Source organism: Gambusia affinis, linkage group LG10 (genome assembly GCF_019740435.1).
Source record: "Gambusia affinis linkage group LG10, SWU_Gaff_1.0, whole genome shotgun sequence".
In the NCBI taxonomy this organism is placed as follows: Eukaryota; Metazoa; Chordata; class Actinopteri; order Cyprinodontiformes; family Poeciliidae; genus Gambusia; species Gambusia affinis.
The window spans coordinates 28,980,067-29,001,109 of NC_057877.1; the positions used below are offsets into that span (position 1 = coordinate 28,980,067).

Genomic DNA, 21,043 nt, shown 5'->3' on the forward strand with positions numbered 1-21,043 from the left:
GTTTGCTGCAAGAGCCTCCTACCACCAGGCAGGAGAAGCAGAAGTTCTTCAGCACAAAGTGCAGTCTTTCCTTCCAGACGTTCTAGCTCGCCATCCTTCGATTCCACACTTTTACAGTGGACAGTTTCCACCCACACAATGGGCTTTTTTCCCCACCTCCTTCTGGGTACATGTAGTCGGCTCCTGCAGCTCTGCTCCTCCCAGCGCGTCCTAATCTCACTCTTCCCTGCTCCAACTAATATACCTAGCCGAATGGGCGGTGTTGGTACATGTGATACAGAGCCCAACAGCGATTGGCTATGGACAATCTCGCGAGAATCGCTGGTATTATATTAGCGGTATCGCGAGATTTAAAATAACAGGGAGTTCAGAAAACTGGATAATGGGGGAAATGGAAGTCAAAATTTACACCCGGGTTACACTTGTAAACCTCCTAGATGATATAAGTTAATAATGTTTGAATGCATCTTCATAGGCAGAAACAGTGATGATGTTCTGTATGTTTTCTGGTTGAGACGACCTTCACAGCTGCTCCATTCCTACTGTGTTACAAATTAAAGAGAAATGTTCAATGAGATGCTACAAAGTAAAGCAACAAAAAAATGAAGGAGAATAAATCAGTGCATCCACCCTCTGTAACATCATAAAAGAAAATGATCACAAAAATCATACTTAGCAAAATTACCAGACAGAAACTGTACAGGACTGCTGCTCTCCATGGACCAGATCCTTGTTTACACTGTAAAAAATAACTTTGTATGCCCCAGATCCATGTTTGTACAGAATGACCCTTTATTTGTCCCTCAGTTGTAACGTTTGTTAATAAATTGATAAATTAATTTTTTCAGAGGTTTGTTACCTTCCTTTCTCCTGTACTTGGTAAAGATTTTTCAAATTAATTTGATGTCAAAAATTATATTCCACATTTATTAAGACAAAGCTCATCTTCTGTAAAAAATATCCAATAGTTATGATTCTACTCATCAAATATGTGAATAGTTTGTCATCCAAATTCCAAAGTGCTGAAGCCAGTTCTGTTCATCCGTTCATCTGACTCTTAGATAAATGGTGATAAATGTTTTCACCAAAACATTCATAAACCTAAACATTCCTGTCTGCTGGTGCTGCATCGATCGCAGATTTCTGGCCAATTACCGTTTTTTTGAAAAGCCAAACTTAACGATTCTGACACCATTTTTTTGTCTGAAATGTTGCTCAATATATCAAGAAAGTTGCTGAACTGGCAACAACAGGGTGACTATTGTTAACTGTAAAGGTGCAGACGTGACCTGGTCGGCCAGTCAAACTTCTCTCACAGGAGAAAAGAAAAGCACAGCAGTTGATTTTTAGACCTTTGCTGAGGTTGATGACATCGGTGGATAAGATGTTTCACACGATGGCCAGCCTGTTTAAACTCTGGTACATTTTAAGTACCTCGGGTCGTTCCTGGACAGTCAGCTCACCTATGCTGAAAACACCGACTATATTTTTAAGAAATGTTCTTAGAAACTCTGTTTTAAGCAGTGTTGGCATAGTTACTTCTTAAAAGTAACTTTAATCGGACTACTGATTACTCCTTGAAAAAGTAACTTAGTTATATTACTGACTACTTGATTTGGAAAGTAACTAAGTTACATCAAAAGTAACTTTTTAGTTACTTTCAGCAGCTGTTGACAACTGCCCTCCACCACCTCATCATAAAAATGACATTGAGGTTTGCCAAAACGTAGTTTATTGGAAGTGTATTTTAATGGAACATCAACAATGTATTTCCCGAAAGCTGAACTGAAAGCAATTACACATTACAAAAAAGAAAAAGGTCTTTCTTGACTGCAGTAAATGTAGATATATACTTAAATAAAAGCATTTCTTGACGTCAGTATCAAACCCATACTTATATATATAAAATTGTCTTTCTTGACTTCACTAAAATATGGTTTTTAACAAAAAATTAAATTTCCTTCAATTTATTAAACATAAGTAGTTTCAAAAATTTATATACAATAAAGATGAAGTCTTTCTTCATTAAATCTGTAATGACAAAACTTAACATGGAACTTTTTCACAGCTTTGGAGCAGAAAGGAGTGGATTTAACAAAACAGTTCAAGTATAATGCCACGTATCGGCTGACATGTCCTCTTTTGTAACTCTGGGCTAGTCTTTTGTTGTAATCCCATTTTATGAGTGAAACAGTGGAGTGGGACGTGTAAACCAGTGGTTGTACCTCATTAACAATAGTTTTTCAAACCTCCTGTCAGAAAGTCTATTTCTTCTAGGCGTGAGCACCAAACCACCAAGACTAAAAAGCCGCTCTACGGGAGCACTTGATGGGGATGGAGTATTATACTTCAAGAAAATTTTCTTAATGTTTGGAAATCGATGCAGAATTTCAAGGTCATAGGCTGACCTCAGGTAGTCCATGACTTCCTGTTCTTCAGAGTAGGTCTCCTCCGGCTGTGGCTCAAAAGTGAAAAAGTCCATCTCACCTTGGCCGACAGTTGTGGTGGGGCTCTGCGGTGAAGGAGCAACTTTGCGGCACTCTGCTACCAGAAGCTCTTTCACTTGTTCCCTCCTACCTGCATCTCTCAGCCATCGAAGTTTGAATTTTGGACAACTGACAGCTGCGAGAAGGGCCTCTTTATCATCCAGCACACCGGCAAAACGAGTCTTGGTAGCCTGAAAATAAAATTTATGTTTTGATACCTAGTATTTATTATGTAATTGAATTACTTGTAAACCATGTAAGACATGGTTTACAAGTTTATATAATGGATACAATTTTGGTTTAGGATTTTTGTTGATATTTATATTTGTTTTAATCTTTTGTGGGATGAGAAATATACTGCGCAATGTACAAAAATAGTATGACGTAAAATATTGTAACTAGCTTATGAAATATACCTGTACGATAGCATCTGGAAGGCCTGCAGTCATTCTGGAGAGTGAATTTTTCACAGCCAGGGTCTTCTGCATCAGAATTTCAAGTGTGGGTAGTAAAGTCCCATAAGGACAGTCGCCTTGTAAAATGTCCAGAGCTGCAGTCAGGGGCATCATGACGGTGCAGTACTCATGCAGGAACTGGTACTCTCGATCTGTGAAGCACTTAACTCCTAACTTGCTGCATAGCATATTCAGATCACTCATGGGGATTTCTGAAACTCTCTTCACAGCATCAAAGAATGAATTCCACCTTGTGGATGTTGGTACCAGGAGCTTTCTTTTGCTGACTTCCTCCACTGCTTCTGATGCAAGGGTAGACCTGCTGGATTTGGTCCATAACGCTGTGCATTTTGCTATGCTGCTCCTATAAACGGCCTTGCTTTCTGCATGGGAAGTTAAATATTTCTCTACATCACTTGTGGAAATTATGTTGATGGTGTGTGAGGCACACCTGTGGTGCGGGGGTAAAGACAGCTGGCCATCACCTTCATTCTCAGCTGAGAGGATTTCTGTCAGATTCAAAAAGGTGACATCATCATCATCTGTCCTGGTTGACTCTTCTTCAGTCTCATCATCGGACTCTGTGACAGGCTGAAAAACTTTAAATGCTTTCACAAAATTAGATCCATTGTCTGTCACTGTTGCAACTACTTTGTTGAGTAGTCCATATGAAGAGTGGATGCTTTCGATTTCTGCACCAATAACATCGTATGTGTGTCTGCGGATCCTCCTACAAGCTAAAGCAGCCTTGTTGCGCTCTAATGTAGCTCTATTGATCCAGTGGAGCGTTACTCCCATATAGCTTCTGTTATTTGCATTAGCAGTCCAAATATCCGCAGTAGTTGACACAAAAGCGACCTCATTCAGCGCGGCCTTCAAATTTCTCTCCATCTCTGCATATTCTTTTTCCAGATATGCCGAAAAGGCTCCTCTGTGAGGAAGCTCGTAATTAGCGGTGGTGGGGATTCGATGTACAATGGCGCGAAATGCAGGAGAGTCAACTGTGCTCAATGGCATCATTTCTTCTACTACATACTGACCGATCAACTGTTTTAGCTCTCGCTCACTTACTGGTTTCGCACCAAAGTTGAGCTTCTGTTGTTTGAGTGGTGGGGGACCTCCTGTGGTAGCCCTCTGTGTCGAGCCACCTGGCGGGAATTCCATAAGCTTGACTGTCCCGTGCTGCGACTCCAAATGTTTCCTTAAATTTGAGGTTGTGGTTTTGAAGGTGGATAGAACTTTCTGACCAGCACAAAGAGTACAGCGAACCTTTATGTTGTTGGCGTCCTTCGCTGACAGAAACTCAAAATAGTTCCTGTATTTCCAGCTACTAAATGTATACCTGTCTCCTTCCTCCATTGTTTACGTTTCTGTCGCGGAGTACTATCACAGGTGCTGATAAGGTGAGTGAATTGTCCGGACGTCACTCCCCGAGACTCATAGAAGAAATAAAATAAAATTAGTAGAAAAAATGAGTGACACAATAGTAACGCACAGTGATTTGGGAAAAGTAACTTTAATCTGATTACTGGATTTAAAATAGCAACGCGTTAGATTACTCGTTACTGAAAATAGTGGCCCGTGGTCAGTAACGCGTTACAAAGTAACGCGTTACTGACATCACTGGTTTTAAGGCTTAGTGATCTTGGAGTTAGTCAGTTAGAGCTTGTGTAAAACTATTCTCTGAAAAGAAAGCTTCTTTTTTCAATTGAACCAACCAAACATGCTTTTAGGTTTAATTCCTGCACACCAAGCAGGAATTCAATTCATATTTCTCATCCTTGATAACTGGTTTTATCCCCACCAATAATCAGAAGTTGTTCCACTCTAGCAAAATTTCAACTTTTGAAGCCCAGAAATGTCAGTTTTTTTTCTGCCAGATTCCAGAGTAAATCTCTGGTTTCAGGATAATTAAATGCACCTTTTTATTATTTCACACAATGAATCATTTCAATACAATCTGTGGGAAAACAGAACAAAAATATTTATTGTGATCATTTGTTACAGTTCATCATTCAGAAACCATCCCATAATTAATCATTAAAGCTTCCTGAGAGAAACTGTCAACCTGCTGAAAAGAACCAAATAAAACTTTATTTTCTATTCTCCAATTGTTTATATTCTCATTAAGCTACACATCCACACAAACATAAAAACATTAAGATTAAACATTAATAATCAATATTTTAAAACAAAACACACCAAGGTGTTACATCTGATTAAGAAACAAAAGTTCAAAAACAAAGAAAAGATTAAAAAAACATCACAGCAGCAGTTTTAACTTCCCTTTGTCATTTAGACAAACATCCCAGGGACAGCCAGCTGTTCTCAGACGTCTCCCAAAGAGACAAGGGGCCAGTTTGAGCCGACTATAAAAATGAGTCCGCATGAAAAGTTGGTTTAGAGGTTTTACAACTAACTGTGACTATCTCCCTTTTTTTTTTTCCCACCAGGGGGTCTTTTTGTGGGCTCTAGTGTCCCTTATACCACAGTAGGCTGACAGGAACGGGGGAAGGAGAAGAGGGAAGACATGTGGCAAATGTCGTCAGGGAATCGAACCCGCGACGGCCGCGTCGAGGACTGAAGGCCTCCAAACGTGGGGCGTGCTAACATCTACACCACCGGAGAGCACGCCCCAGACAATCTCCCTTTTAAACCTGATAACAGCCCCACTTTTAAATTTCACTTTAGACGAGTGTTTTCTCCACTTCTACGCAGTATTTTAACTACTTATTTGGCTAAAAATGTTACCTTAAGTCACAGAAGGGAAGTTAAAGATTAAACAGGAACTTTGGCATGAGTTCTCATGTGCCTTTTCAAAGTATGTTTTCTACTAAAGGTTTTCCCACAGGTTAGACATGAGAACGGGCTGTCACCTGAGTGACTTTTCATGTGGATATCAAAATTAGATTTTTCAGTGAAGCCTTTTCCACAGGTTATACACATGAAAGACTTTTCACCTGGATGTGTTCTCATGTGGTAACTCAAACCACTTCTCCATTTGAAACTTTTTCCACAGTCAATACATGAAAAAGGCTTCTCAACTGTGTGAGTTCTCATGTGCCTATTCAAACTATTTTTTCTACTGAAAGATTTTCCACAAGTTATACATAAGAAAGGTTTCTCACCTGTGTGAGTTCTCATGTGAATATACAAACTATATTTTTTGGTGAAAACCTTTCTACAAGTTATACATGTGAATGGATTCTCACCAGTATGACTTCTCATGTGAATATACAAGCTACTTTTCCATTGAAACCCTTTTCCACAGGTCATACATGAAAAAGGCTTTTCAACTGTGTGAGTTCTCATGTGAATTTTCAAACTATTGAAACTACATAAAAATTTTCCACAGATTTTACATGAGAATGGCTTGTCACCTGTTTGAGATCTTACATGGCCATTCAAACTACTTTTGGAAGTAAAACTCCTCCCACATTTTAGACACAAGAAAGGTTTCTCACCTGTGTGAGTTCTAATATGGATATTCAAATTATCTTTGCAATTAAAACTCCTCTTACAGGTTATACATGAGAAAGGTTTCTCACCTGTGTGAGTTTGCATGTGAACCATTAAAAGCTCTTTCCGGTTAAAATTTCTACCACAAACTCTACATTGTTGGCATTTATTTACTTTGTCAATCTTCTTGTCCTGTATTAATTTCTCTTCATCATCACATTGATCTCTGCTTTTCTGAGCTCTCTTCTGTTGCTGTTCATTTCTGCTGGATGCTGAATCTTTCTCAGCTTTTAGATCCTGATGTTGCTCTGCTTTAGTGATGATCTGATACAGGATATTTTTTCCATTCAGTTCAGGTTGTTGGTATTCTGATTCATCTCCAGAAGCTGTTAGGGTGTCATTCTCCTGCTTCACTACTTCCTGTGTAATGTTATCAGCCTCTTTCTTTCCCTGCTGAGGTCCTGATCCGTCGTCCTCTTCCTTCAAATGTTCAGGATCTCGTTCTCCTGGTTCCCCTTTGATCTGAAGAGATCCAGAGTCGGCAATCATTACGGTACTAATCTCCTGCTTAAATCCCTCCTGGTTGTCATCTTGACTGATGCCTTCAGCCTCAGCCTTTACCTTCTGTTGAGATCCCAATTGACAATCATCTTCCTTCCTTTGTTCCAGTTCCAATTCCACTGGTTCTTCTTTGATTTCAAGCGATCCGGAAACAGTTTCCATTATGATATCCGTCTCCTGCTTTGGTACATCCTGGTTGTCATCTGGACTGATGCCTCCAGCCTCAATCTTAACCAGTTGCTGAGATTCTGACTGACAATCATTTCCACTCATTGTTGCAGTTCTGGTTCTACTGGTTCTTTGTTTTCAAAAGATGATGTAACTAAGATATCCACATCTCATCTTCTACCTTTACAAACTGCAGAGGTTCTGATCCAAGCACCTCGTCTTTAACTAGTTTGTTCCAGGTTTTCTGCTCTCCCTTCAGTTTATAGAGATTCAGTTTCCCTCTGGTCCAGATTAGACATTTTGTTTTGGTCTGATTAGCAAGAACATCTTGCTAATAATAGCAACTCTGAAATAAGAGAAAACAAAAACATGTAAAAATTTCAATCAACAGTGTTTGTGTTTGTGTGTGTGTGTGTGTGTTTGTACACTTGATTTTAAGCATGGTTATGAACACATTGCTTATAGTGCATACCGATTATTTATCTCATATTTTATTGTCACAACATGATGATAGTTTGAACATCATGTTTATATATATATAGTAAAAGTTAAATACTGCAGTTTTAAGCTTGTCCAATTAATACATATAATTTTTTTCATATTTGTAAATATTAGCTTTTTCCCATCCACATTTCAAAGCTGTAAAACAAATTGTTTTATTTTAGCTTTCCTCTACAGATACTCTTAATAATTTGTTAAGATGGGATCAGGATATTAAATTTAATACATCTAACTGTTATTATATACATCTAGATGTATATAATAACAGCTTTTTATTCAGGAGAGGACAAAAAACAAGACTGATCAGAATATCTTGTCTAAAACCGCTGTAGCAGTAAAAATTCCTTATTTTAATTTGTTTTTCAATGCATATTTCTTGAGCAGATGTATTATATATATTATCAAGCTCAATTTTAAACAATGTGTTTTAGCTTTCGCTCTAGAGCAATTTAAATACATCGCAACAGCTCTATATAATCTAAATATGAATTAGAAGATCGTTTAAGCAGCGTGGCCAAGCATCAGAATAGCAAACAGTACCTGGAGGTTCCCAGATGTTTGGGGTTTTCCAGCTTTTATCCTGCAGTCTCAGCTAATTATCGATCTCTTCCTGCAGTTGAATATTTCTCCGGTAGCAGCATTTAGTCGCTCTCTGGTGAAGTAATGTCTTTTCACACAAGAAAACCGTCTTCTTAGCGACTATAAAGAGAAAAAACCCCAGAAGCTAACGCTGCTAGCACCCTGCTGTGTACTTCCGCCGGAAGTCCCATAAGAAGAGCTTCCCCAGAAACAGACAAGCCGCTATTCGTTTTTCTCCAAATTATTTATGTTGGTGATGACATAATGAATGTTTCTACTGTGAATCTTCGCACAATATTTTTTACTCCCCCAACATTTGAGTTTCATCCTCCTAATCCTGTGTGTGTTATTTCTATGTAACATACTGGGCTAAAAAGAAGAATTTGATCAACAAAATTTTTTTCTTTTTTCTTTCTTTCATCTTTTCAGCTGGTGATGGCCTCAGTTGGCAAAAGGCTGTTTTTAAAGCAAGATATAGATATATAGTACAACTTCATGGAGAGTGTAAATAGAATAAAATCTAAAGTAATACCAACATGTAATTTTTATTCAAGGCATTATACTTTTTTATCACTAAGCTTAATTTAAACAGTTGTCACCTCCATGTAGCTACAAATGAAAACTCCTGATGCCATAATCTACAACCGACTTGTGTAACTCACTGACTGTTGCAGAGTCTTCCCTTATAAATCTTATTCCAATTAGCTGTGAATTCTGACTCGAAGACTCTTTTGCAGATGAAGCCTGGCTGCGACCCGCAGCAGTGGCAACTAGTAATGACGTAATGACACTAACAGTGTCATTACTAGTTGGCCTGACATTACACACAGAACCAAAAGCATTGGTTTTAGGTAATATATATTTATTCATTCGTGGAAATATTAACAAAAAATAATGTTGGAAGAACCTAAAAAATAAAATACTAAACATATTTGAATCTCTCTCCTTCCCCTGATGTTTGGAGCTTGATGCGGAACTTACAGGATGTAAACTATTTCTAGCACAGATATCCGTGTGAGACTTCTGGCAGAAGTAACTAACGGTGCTCTAGCCATGTTAGCATCTCAGGCGTTTTTCTGTATTTTATTGATTCGATGGCTGTTGCCGTGTGAGCTGATTATTTCAGTATCTGCAGTAATTGTCTTTGGTACAGCATAAGAGATCGATTATCAGCTCAGACTGCTGGATACCAACTGGAAAACCCAAATGATAACATTTAGATTTACAATTTAATTACTTTTAAGAAATCTGTCCTATGTCTAATTTCCACAGAATCACTCTTCACTGGCTCCATGCAGCTCAGAGAATAAACTTTAAAATACTGACGCTAGTTTATAAATCACTGAACGACTTACAACCATAATACATTAAAGATCTTCTGTTTTTGTATCAACCTTCCAGACCTCCCAGGTCATCTGGTTCTGGTTCTGGTTCTGGTCTGCTCTGCTCTGCATCCAGAATCAAACATGGGGAAGCAGCATTCAGCTTCTATGCACCAGAAATCTTGATCAAACTTCCTGAGAACTCCAAAACACAGAGCTCCTAAAACCCACCTGAGTTGCTGTTGAAACTTTATAAATGAAACATCGGCCAACATTTTGATGTGTTGGTCATTTTGATGTGTTGGTCATTTTGATGTGTTGGTCATTTTGATGTGTTGGTCATTTTGATGTGTTGGTCATTTTGATGTGTTGGTCATTTTGATGTGTTGGTCATTTTGATGACGGGAGCCTTCAAAATGGAATGTTTGATGGTTTCACAGCTGGTTACTGTATGATGTTTATGACATTGTTTTATGTTTTTATGACATAAAGCACTTTGAACTGCCTTGTTGCTGAAATGTGCTATACAAATAAACATTGATTGATTGATCGATGGATAGATGGATATGTTTTTATGGTGCATACTACTGTTCCAAATGTAGCCAGCTGTGCATGCCGCAGCTAAAAGCTAATAAACTCAGACTATTAAAACTTAGAGATTATTTTAACCATCCATAGATCAGTAATGTTGAGCTTATTTCTTAAATTAAAACACAGTTCAAACTTCTCATGAAATAAATCTGGTTTTATAATTCATACTGAATTTGTGGTTTCTTAATAATACGTGTATTATTGTACCTTTGGCTGGTTTGATCTGTTTTATTGACTCTTCATATTTTAATTATTAGGCTGTTTGGGTCTGTATTGTGAATCTTTTACTTTTATCTCTATTTTAAGAGATTTAAAGGCCAGGCATATTATTTGCATTGAAGAATTGTTTTCTCTCCCACTGTAGCATAAGCTGGCATCAGAAAGATTTATTTCATAACAATTTTTAAAAAAATGCAATATTATATTATATAAGCATTTTATTTAAAGGACAGGACATACAGCGTGGCAATAATGTGAATTCTTTATCATTATCATCATTGTTTCTTTTTCAGGGGCTTTAGAAAAAAATAAATGCTGCACATGTGTATCCAACTAATTTGGAGACACCAGAGCATATCTGCTACTGAAGACGTTCTGTCTGCCCAGGTCATGATTCGAGACTATCAAGGTTTTGATCCAGAGATCTTACAGATATTCTTGGGACGTGTGTCTGTAAAAGCTCAGTGTCAGACCATATAGGCTTTTAAAATAAAAACAAAATCCCAAAAACAGTTCTGAAAGAAACAGGCAGCCAATGAAGGGAATATAAAAAATAAATTAAACTGATAAGTTAAATTGATCTTTTTATTGTTCCACAACAGATTATTTAAACATTATATCTTGTCTTTAATTTTACTGTGCTGTTCTTTGATGGAAAACCTTTTGTTTTGTTAATTTTGTTCAATAAAGGTTTTTTAAAAAGTAGATGAAGACGACATCCGGCGGAAGTAAAACACAATGCGCTAACAACGTTAGCTTACAAGTTTCTTTGTGTTTATCGTCGGTTAAAAAACGATGTTTGCTTTGTTGGCTTAATATTTCAGTGTCTACAGTAAAATATATTTGGTTAATGATCTGAGAGAATTCATCAGAGATCGACTAACTGCTGCTGCTGGGGAAATATTCATCAATATCGATCCTCAGCTCATACTGCTGGATACAACTGGAAACTCCAAGTCATCTCGGAACCTCCCGGTATGTTAACTGCACGGTTCTGAATAAAATAAACTGAAATACAGAGAATATTATCAGGGAACTAGTTGTCACCGCGGATGTTTTTTACATCTCGTTGGTTTGCTTTATTCGTCACTGTTTGTGTTTTCGGGCTGTTTTGTTAGGAGTTTGAGTTTATTTCGGTTTTAATGTGTTTATTTTTGTTGCTTCGTGATGTGAAACATAGAAGAGAGTTACAGAAGGAATGTAATCTACAGGTTTGAATCTGTAATGTCTGTATGATTCGCGGCCATCTGTAGTTGAACTGCAGCTTCGTCAGGACTCTCTTCTGATTCCTGGTATAAACATCGCAGTGAACAAGTGATTATTGCTTCACTTTATAATTTCAGCTAATCAATCAAATAATATCAAAAATAAGCAGAGTAAGTAAAACGTACAGTTATAAAGTTATTTTATTACATCAAAAGGTCTTCATTTCCTCATGACATAAGACTACTAAACTGCCATTAATCTTTCCATATTTATATTGATACTTTATTACCGTTTATTATATTATTATTGGAGTCTTGCAACAAAATGTTGCTGATTATGCACATTTTAAATTTACAGTTGAATGAAAAATGAAGTCTGTTTATGTCTGTTATACAGCCAGATACCAAATTCAGATTTTCCGCAGTAGGTTTTATTAAATCGTGTTCTTTTTGACAGCACCTGAACAGTCCAGTGTTTATGACTTATGATCCTCCTCTGACGTCACTGTGGCTGTAAAATCAGACCGGTGGCTGGACGATGTGTAAACATGGAGGACTGACAAAAGATTTGAGTTTCAGGGGTCTGTTGGTGTAGTAAACATGATTCTAGCTGAGAAAACTAATTCTCCTGTTTTAGCCGAAGAAAAGGACTTATAGAACAAAACTTCACCCAAAGAATCCTTAATTCAGATTAGAAATACTTATATTATAGGAAACATTTCTTGTGATTTATTTTTATTTTAAATGTGACCAGCATTATATAGTTTATTTCAAGATTTGCTGCCTGTTTAGAGAAGAAGGGATTAACTGAGGTGCAAAAAATTATTTATTTTAATTGTATTTTTTTGTCTTCTTCTTTTTAAGACCCTATAATTGGTGCATAGGTTTTGTCAATAATATCTTCCAATAACAGTTAATGGTAACATAATTATTGTCTAAAAGATAAGACAGTCGCTCTGCTGAATGGCAGAAAATGTTCACCAATGTTCATATTTTCTTTGCTTCTTTTCCTTTTTTATATTTTCAAATCTATTGTTTGTCAACATAGATGTAAAATCTATTTTCATATTGATATTAAAATAGTTTTTTCTAGCAATAAGCCATGCCTGCTTTCAGCGTTTTTAAACTGCAGTTTCATCTTTCCTTTAATAACATGAAAAGTTTCTAAATGTGAAAGTTTTTGACAAATTTTCCAACCCTCCCCAGAAGTTTTAATTGACCTGGTTTTACATGTTTATCTTTAAAAGCTGTTTTAGAGTGAAGAGTTTTAGGATATTCATACCCTGAAATTCTTTGCAGACTTCATCTAATTGGTTTTTACAGGAATGTTCTTAATGTTCTGCTGTTCTTCCCTCAGGTTTTCCACGGCATCATGTCTGTTACTTCAGAGGTTCCAGTTGATGATCTTCTCATAAACAAAGAGAGACGGATAAAAGAGGAAGAGGAGGAACCAGAACCACGGCCAAATAGAGCGGAAAAAATCCACCTGTGGGTCGTTGAGGATGACGGACAGCTCATCTTACAGCGGGAGACCAGCACCTCCACAGCAACTGGTGTTGATGAGGAAATGAGCCACAGTGAACCAGAACTGGAGCAGATGATGGAGACAAAAGAGGAACCAGAACCTGTAGAGATTAAAAAGGAACCAGAAGATCCAGAACCTGCGAGGATTAAAGAGGAAGAGGAGGACTACAATCAGGTTAAATATCATCTTGTAGTGAAGGAAGAGCCTGAATCCTTTATGGTGACTCCAACTAATGATCAAAATCATAACAGTGAACCAGAACCAGACAAGAACCAGCCTGAAGATGGAAGCAACCAGAACGACTCAGCATCCAGTAGAAATCACGGCGACAATGTGGACAATTCAGAACTTCCAGGGCAAAAATCTGATTTCCACCAGTGTAACATTTGTGGTAAACGTTTCACTAAGCCTTACTACTTAACTGCTCACTTGAAAACCCACATGAAGGATAAGCCGTATTGTAAAATATGTGATAAATATTTTACCAGGCGATCGTACTTGACGGTTCACATGAGGAACCACTCAGATGGACCCGTACAGAAACTATTTCCTTGTGAGCTTTGTGAAAAGTCTTTCAAACGGAATAGTCATTTAGCTTCTCACCTCAGAACTCACACAGGTGAAAAGCAGCTGCCTTGTAATATGTGTGATAAATCTTTTACAAAGAGAAGTAATTTATTATCTCATCTCAGAACTCACACAGGTGAGCAGCCATATCATTGTGAACTTTGCGATAGATCTTTTAAACATGGTAGTAATTTATTGCGTCACCTCAGAACTCACACAGGGGAGAAGCCATACCTTTGTGAACTGTGTGACAGATCTTTCACACAGAAAGCCTGTTTAGACGATCACCTGAGAACTCACACCCGGGAGAGACCGTTTAGCTGTGGGTCCTGTGATAAATCTTTCATACATCATAGTGATCTGACCTGCCATATGAGAATTCACACAGGTGAGAAACCATATTCTTGTAAGCAGTGTGATCAAACTTTCAGATGGAGAAAAAGTTTAGTTCTTCACCTTAAAACTCATACAGATGCGACTGACAAGAAACCTTAGCTAGCTGCTGCTAAACAGTCGGTACTTGCTAACTCTGCTAGCAGTGTCCACCCATTAATCCTCTGGTTGTTTGTGAAGGAATTAGCAGCTTTGTAATAATGTGAGAAAAAGTGAACAAACGGCGAATCTGATTGGATCCATGTACATAGTGTAAAAAATAATGTTAGAACAAAATGATCTGTGATTCTTTTCCCAGTGGGATCATTTCTGAGCAGCCTTAAAAGAACCTGGTGGAGCTGGTTTTTCAACCATAGATACACACTAAATGATTCATCAGGATTTGGAGCAGCTTTTTAAATCAAGGTTAAAATGCCATTTGTTTAGAATTGTGTTTTATTAATACAAACTGGAAAAGAGATTTTTTTTGTTTTTATTACAATATTTTTGTGATTTTGATGAAGATGTATAATGTTTGTTTTCATTGTGTAAAGAATCCTGACCTGCCTTCCCTTTTCTTGCTTCATTTTTATATGGGATTTAAAATCGAGCTGAATTTCTTTTAAAGAGTAAAAGTATTTGTGTCCAATCTGTCTGCTTATTTTTTTTCTTTTAGTGAGGAAAAACTATAGCAAAAGTTCTTATAAATATTTCTAAAATCAGTGATTTTGATTGCAAGAAATTACAAAAAGAATTGTAAAATCTAAAAGACACTGATTATAATTTATTACTGCTTTCTGTCTTTCCTTTGTTGCAGTGGTTGGACCAGATTGTAACACAATTAATTACAGATATACATTAATCTGTTATGGATGTATGCGTCTTGTATTTTTATTTTTTTTTCAGAATTTAACATTTTTTAGCTGAACATGACTGTAGTCTGGTAGTTTATATACTAAAGTCTGTCTTAAAGTTGGTTGATTAAATTGGGAGAAAATATATTTTTATATGTAGAGCGAGACTCAACTTAGAGAAAAAATATTTGTATTCGGAGGAGAAACTTTAATTGTGATCAAAATTTCAGTAGATTAGAAATTAAAAGTGTCCAACAAGTTTATCTATTTTTAAATGATATGTTTTGTCGACACTCATTGCCAGTTCATGGTGGTAATGGACCATTTTTTCCTTGCCAATCTTCACTACCTGCCACCTGAAGAAGAAAAACCTAAAGCATCAGTCATCGATGGCATCGAGTCCCGACCCTTTGACCTTTGCCGTACTCCCCCCCTCACAACCCATTTGATTTACACAGAACCCCGTCTCAACAGATCGCTGTATCCAAGATATGGTGATGTGTTTATGCCAGTAAAACTCAACTATCTGCATAATTCTCATTGATAAATGTGTGAGTGTCCTGGTTTCTTTCTATGTTGCCCTGTGATTGACTGGAAAATGTCCATGGTGCATTTCACCTCTTGCCTAATGATCAGTGGAGACAAACAAGCTCCTCTGTCAGGATGAGCAGACAGACCATAGATGAGCAGTACAATATGCACTGTAAAAAGATAAATCATTTAATTTTATGTAAGAAATACTGGTTCATATCCAAAATAAAATAAAACCAACCATCGGATGAAAACCCAAATGTTTAGAGTTGGAGGCGGAACTCAAGGGATGTAAACTGTTTCTAGTGGAAATCTCCGTGTGAGACTTCCGGCGGAAGTAACTCAGAAGGCGCTAGCAGCATTAGCTCCCAGGATTCATTTGAATATCTTTAGTTAGAAAATGTTTTCTGTTGCGTGAGCTGAAAATTTCAGTGTCTGCATAAACAATACCTTCTTTTCATCATGAGAGAGTCGAACTGGAATATTGAAGAACATTAATTTGAGTGGAAATCCCTGATTTCATGTGAAGCGTCTGAGTGTCCTGATTGAGCGATGTAACGGTCTGATGTCATAATTTGGAGGAGGAAATCGATCATCAGCTCAGACTGACGGATATTAGCTGGAAAACCCAAATTATTTCGGAACCTCCCGGTACGTTCACTGTACTGCGGTTCTGAATGAACAGGGAACTAGTTGATACCGCGGAGGAAGTAGATGTGTGTGTGTGATTTGGTTTGCTTTGTTCATCATTCTTTGTGTTTTTGACCTGAATCTTTTAGCAGTTGTTGTTTGGAGTTTATTTCGGGCTGAATGTCTTTGTGGTTGTAGTTTTTTGTGTAAAACGCGGAGCTGCAGCACCAGAAGAATCGGTGTTTGTGACTTATGACCCCCCGGGTTTCCTGACGTCACTGGCTGTAAAATCAGACCGGTGGTTGGACGACGTGTAAACATGGAGGACTGACACAAAGACTCGTGTTTCAGGGGGTTTGTCGGCTTTAGTAAACATGATTCTATCTGAGAAAACTTGGAACAGATTCAGATGTGGATTCTGAAGTGTTTTCATCCGGTCTGAATGGGTTTTATAACCAACACCAGTCTGTTTACGATCCTTGTCTGGGTTTCTGATTAAACTTGCAGTCTTTCACAGAAGCTCCTGAGGCCTAAACTGTTTAATTGAGAGATATTTTACTGAGGTTTGCAATATTATTTTTAAAAGTTATTTTTTATGTTACAGTAGAGGAGATTAGGAAAATCTTAATCCTTAAAGTTTTTCCAGATTATATTAAATTAACTTTAAACATTTGCCCTTAACGTTCTACTGTTCTTCACTCAGGTCTTGCGCAGCATCATGTCTGTTACTACTTCAGATGTTCTGGTTGATGATCAGAGACGGATAAAAGAGGAGCAGGAAGAACCAGAACCGGAGCAGGTGACTGAGAAAAAAGAGGAACCAGAACTTCAGCCAATCAAAGCAGAACAAATTCAGCTGTGGGTCTTTCAGGATGAAGGGCAGCTTCTAGTGAAACAGGAGAGCAGCTCCTCCATGGTGACTGCTGCTGATGAGGAAATATTCCACAATGACCCAGAACTGGAGCAGAGGATGGAGACAAAGCAGGAACCAGAACCTGTAGAGATTAAAAAGGAACCAGCAGAATCAGAACCTGTGAGGATTCGAGAGGAAGAGGAGGAGCTCCACAGAGATAAGGATGAAGATCATCTTACAGTGAAGCAGGAGCCTGAAATCATGATGGTTTCTCCAACTATGGAGCAGACAGACAGGAACCAGCTCCTCTCTGGAATCCAGGCTGAAGATGAGAACCAAGGAAGGAACCAGAACAACTCAGAGTCCAGTAGAGATAAAGATCTGCAGACAGAACAGAAACCTCACGACTCCACAAATCAGATGGACAATGAGGACAATTCAGAACTAGAAAGGCAAAAATCTGATTTGCCCTTGTGTAGCGTGTGTGGTAAACATTTCACTAAGCCTTACTACTTAACTGCTCACCTTAGAACTCACACAGGGGAGAAGCCACATCCTTGTGACATGTGTGATAAATCTTTTAGCACAAGAAGTAATTTAATACGTCACCTCAGAACACACACTGGTGAAAAACCGTTTCCATGTGACATGTGTGATAGATCTTTTAGCACGAGAAGTATTTTGACTTGTCACCAAAGAACTCACACAGATGAAAGACCATTTCACTGTGAGTTGTGTGATAAACTTTTCAGACGCAACAGTCATTTAGCTGATCACCTTAAAACTCACACAGGTGAGAAGCCACATCCTTGCAAACTGTGCGGTAAATCGTTCATACAGAAAGTTAATTTGGCTGATCACCTGAGAACTCACAGAGCCGAGAAACTGTTTAGTTGTGAATGCTGTAATAAAGGTTTTGTACAGCATCGTGCTCTGATCTGCCATATGAGAATTCATACAGGTGAGAAACCGTATTCTTGTGAACTATGTGATAAATCTTTCAGATTGAGAAAAAGTCTAGTTTGTCACCTTAAAACTCACACAGGTGAGACTGGCAGAAAATCATAGCTGCTGCTGAAAGTTTAAACGTTTGCTAGCTCCACCAGAGGACGTGTGATGTAGAACCAGTACGTCCAGAAAGCATCATCACCATTCCTCGTCTCTTTGCTTGTGAAGGAATTGGCTGTGATGTAAAAATGTGAGGAATTGTGAACGAATGGTGGAGGCAGACTGAAGAAACTCACATCTAGAACTAATAAACTTTCCTGACTACAGTTAATATCAGAAATATGAAGAAAATGTACAAAAACTCATCAGGATTGCGGCTGAATGTATTTTCTACAATCAGATCAATGTTTACTCTGATATCTATATCTATATATGTATGAATGTATAATCTTTGATTCTTATCTGCAGTGGCATTCATAGTTGGTCCCAAAGCCTTAAAAAACCCTGGTGTCACTAGTTACTCCTCTTCTTTCCTCACTTTTCACTGAAGAGCTCATCAACCCCGTTCTAAAATCCTGGTAGCGCAGAAATCAGACTTTAACACAACTTAGCACCCGAATACCTTACTGACCTGTCGTCGTATCAACCGTCCATACCTCCCAGGGTTTCTGGTTCTATTCCCAGAACCAGACTTGGAGCAACAGCATTCAGTTTTTATGCTCCACTAATCTGGAACAAACTTCCAGAAAACTGTAAAACTGCTGAGAAACTGAGTTCCTTTAAATCAAATCTAAAAGCTTAGATTTGCCTTTGATTTATAACTGGAACATAAATAGATTTTATTTCAGGATTTTAAACTACATGTTTGATCATTTTGATATTTGATCAAATGTAGCGATTGTTGCTTGTTTGTCATGAACTCTGTCTACTGAACTGTTTTAACCACATAGATGAGAAAACACTGACGTGTGCTGCAGTGGGCGGAGTTTCACAGGAGCTCAGCTCAGTGGGTCTGTGTGAAAACAAACATCTGAAAACCATTTCAACAGGCGTCAACAATCTGCCTTCTGCAGAAACCGTCTGTCTCCCCAAAGCCTCCGCTTGGATCCCCAGTTTCAGTGTTGTGGAAAGGTTAAAGGTTAAAGGTTAATATTCTGCTCTGCAGAATTAGGATGGACTGACCCTTGCACAGCATCACTTAATAAATAAGAACACATAATTTTAGAGAAGCTTTTAATGATTGACTTAAACCTAAAGTTAGAAAAGCAACATCCATAAGAGTCACTAAACATTATTTGGCTCAGAATCAAGAGCAAGTGGCAAAATGGAGAATGACTATTAACAGGTTCTGTTTGGGAATCCTAGTTGGATTCTCAGTCCAACTAACTGGACTGAGTAAGGAGAGATGTAGGTCATCAGAACCCAGACGAGTCTTTGTGTCCTGTAAGTACTGATCAGGGTAAGAGCAGCAAGGTCTGGACCTCAGCTCTCATTGTGTTGCCTCTGAGTGTCTTACAGGATTTATAAACTCATGAATCAGTTAAAACCTTTAGTATGTCTGTATTTCTGTTTGTAACAGGGAAGGTTTTATGTCTGGTGGACAGAGTCGAGGGGAAGAGATTCCTCAGAACTTGAGCAAATGCCTTCAGCCACCAATGGTAAAAGCTGCACTGCAAAACTAAATGTGTTTGTGTTAGCATTAGCATTTTTATTATTAATTAAATGTTAAACTAATCTAATCCCTTTTCATTTTGTAGTCGTGGGTCTTTAGTACTAGCCAACAGTTAATCCTGGTTTAGGTTTTACCTTTCTGATCGGCGTTTCTGTGAGATGATGGATCATTTTAGCTCTCCTTCTGCTGCCCTCGCTGGGTGTACCCCAGGGCTGTATTCTTGGTTCTAGTGGGTTCTAGTGGCCCAGCAGTATCTCCACCTTTGATTTTTTTTTTATCTTTGGCCCCTTTAAAAAATCCACTGTAACAAATTCTGGGGTGAAAATGGAAACCTGCCAAATCAAGTCCCTTCTTTTCTCTTGGAGGCAGAAATCCACACTTTTATTACTTGATGTCTGGATTATTGTAACTCTTTTGATCAGCGGTAGTTTTGTTTGTGTTTAAGTCTATGAATGGTCTTTGCTCTTGTCATTTGCCTTAACTACTTTACCTCTCTATGCCATCATGTGCTGTTTGATCATCTGCCCAGGTAATTTTAGCATTCCTGAATAGCTTTTAGAAATCCAGAGTAGACGGAGCCTTTTCACCTCTGACCCCTAAACTGTAGCATGAGCTGAAGGTGAGGCAGGAATCGTCTCCTTCTGTTTTTAAAGCTCATTTAAAACACTTTTTTTCCTTTGGTTTTTAACCAGGAGTGAAGTAGCGTCTGTGTTTTAATGTTGTAGTCTTTACTTGTATTTCTGATGCTTTTATTTCTATTTTTTTTGTAGTTGTCTTTTATTTTTTGTACAACATGTCTCTCAGCTGTGGTATTTTAAGTGCTTTAGAAATAAAGTGGCATTTATTTTATTGATAGTATTAAGAATATTTTTTGGACAATAATGCTGACGTATGATGTTTTATTTTTAGGACTGTCCTAAATGTATAATTTTAACTTGTCACTGTCCCACTAGCTTACCGCTAATATTTATTAGATTATTTTGCCCCTTGGCACTTTAGACTAAATCATTAATTGTATTAATGGTCCTGGGTAAACTAACGATTCGGTGGACCTGCTGATGTTCTGCAGCATTATTTATCTTTGAGTGAATGTTAGCGTAGTAATGATTGTCATTTTATTGTTTATGTGTTAATTTCAGTTATAGCCTTGCTATTCTATTGCCACTGGGTGCCTTGTCTGGATATTAAATAAAGTTGATAAACTTAATTACAGACTCCTCCAGTTTGTTCTGGAAACTTTATAAGTGGTGTAGTATTAATTGTTTTCAGAAATACCTTAGAACTACATCTATCTATCTATCTATCTATCTATCTATCTATCTATCTATCTATCTATCTATCTATCTATCTATCTATCTATCTATCTATCTATCTATCTATCTATCTATCTATCTATGTATCTATCTATCTATCTATCTATCTATCTATCTATCTATCTATCTATCTATCTATCTATCTATCTATCTATCTATCTATCTATCTATCTATCTATCTATCTATCTATCTATCTATCTATCTATCTATCTATCTATCTATCTATCTATC

The 21,043-nt window shown here is 37.7% G+C and overlaps 3 protein-coding genes across 5 annotated transcripts; 2 read left to right on the plus strand and 1 right to left on the minus strand.

The window, feature by feature from the left end:
- Positions 1 to 4,573: 4,573 nt before the first annotated feature.
- On the minus strand, positions 4,574 to 8,508 carry LOC122838080 (gastrula zinc finger protein XlCGF28.1-like). 2 transcript variants are annotated; one of them, XM_044128453.1, is made up of 3 exons: positions 8,171 to 8,508; positions 7,022 to 7,475; positions 4,574 to 6,922 (listed from the first exon to the last, which is right to left on the minus strand). In XM_044128453.1, the coding sequence occupies exons 2-3, from the start codon at positions 7,232 to 7,234 to the stop codon at positions 5,720 to 5,722; spliced, it is 1,416 nt and encodes a 471-aa protein (XP_043984388.1). In that variant the 5' UTR covers positions 7,235 to 7,475; positions 8,171 to 8,508; the 3' UTR covers positions 4,574 to 5,719. The 2 variants fall into 2 exon arrangements, with proteins under 2 accessions (XP_043984388.1, XP_043984387.1); XM_044128452.1 differs by having other exon boundaries at positions 4,574 to 7,475.
- A 2,546-nt stretch (positions 8,509 to 11,054) lies between these two features.
- Positions 11,055 to 14,648, plus strand: LOC122838093 (gastrula zinc finger protein XlCGF57.1-like). Its single transcript, XM_044128477.1, has 2 exons — positions 11,055 to 11,316; positions 12,904 to 14,648. Exon 2 carries the CDS (start codon positions 12,919 to 12,921, stop codon positions 14,131 to 14,133), a length of 1,215 nt encoding a protein of 404 aa, XP_043984412.1. The 5' UTR covers positions 11,055 to 11,316; positions 12,904 to 12,918; the 3' UTR covers positions 14,134 to 14,648.
- Positions 14,649 to 15,708: 1,060 nt separating this feature from the next.
- Positions 15,709 to 20,672, plus strand: LOC122838095 (zinc finger and SCAN domain-containing protein 12-like). Of its 2 annotated transcripts, none has more exons than XM_044128479.1 (2): positions 15,709 to 16,046; positions 16,729 to 20,672. In XM_044128479.1, the coding sequence occupies exon 2, from the start codon at positions 16,744 to 16,746 to the stop codon at positions 17,944 to 17,946; it is 1,203 nt and encodes a 400-aa protein (XP_043984414.1). In that variant the 5' UTR covers positions 15,709 to 16,046; positions 16,729 to 16,743; the 3' UTR covers positions 17,947 to 20,672. The 2 variants fall into 2 exon arrangements, with proteins under 2 accessions (XP_043984414.1, XP_043984415.1); XM_044128480.1 differs by lacking the exon at positions 15,709 to 16,046 and adding an exon at positions 16,073 to 16,588.
- Positions 20,673 to 21,043: the final 371 nt, after the last annotated feature.

Coding starts and splice junctions, on each gene's coding strand:
- LOC122838080 (XM_044128452.1), bottom strand. CDS start 7,234: ATGAGTGGAAATGATTGTCAGTCAGAATCTCAGCAACTGGTTAAGATT.
- LOC122838093 (XM_044128477.1), top strand. CDS start 12,919: ATGTCTGTTACTTCAGAGGTTCCAGTTGATGATCTTCTCATAAACAAA.
- LOC122838095 (XM_044128479.1), top strand. CDS start 16,744: ATGTCTGTTACTACTTCAGATGTTCTGGTTGATGATCAGAGACGGATA.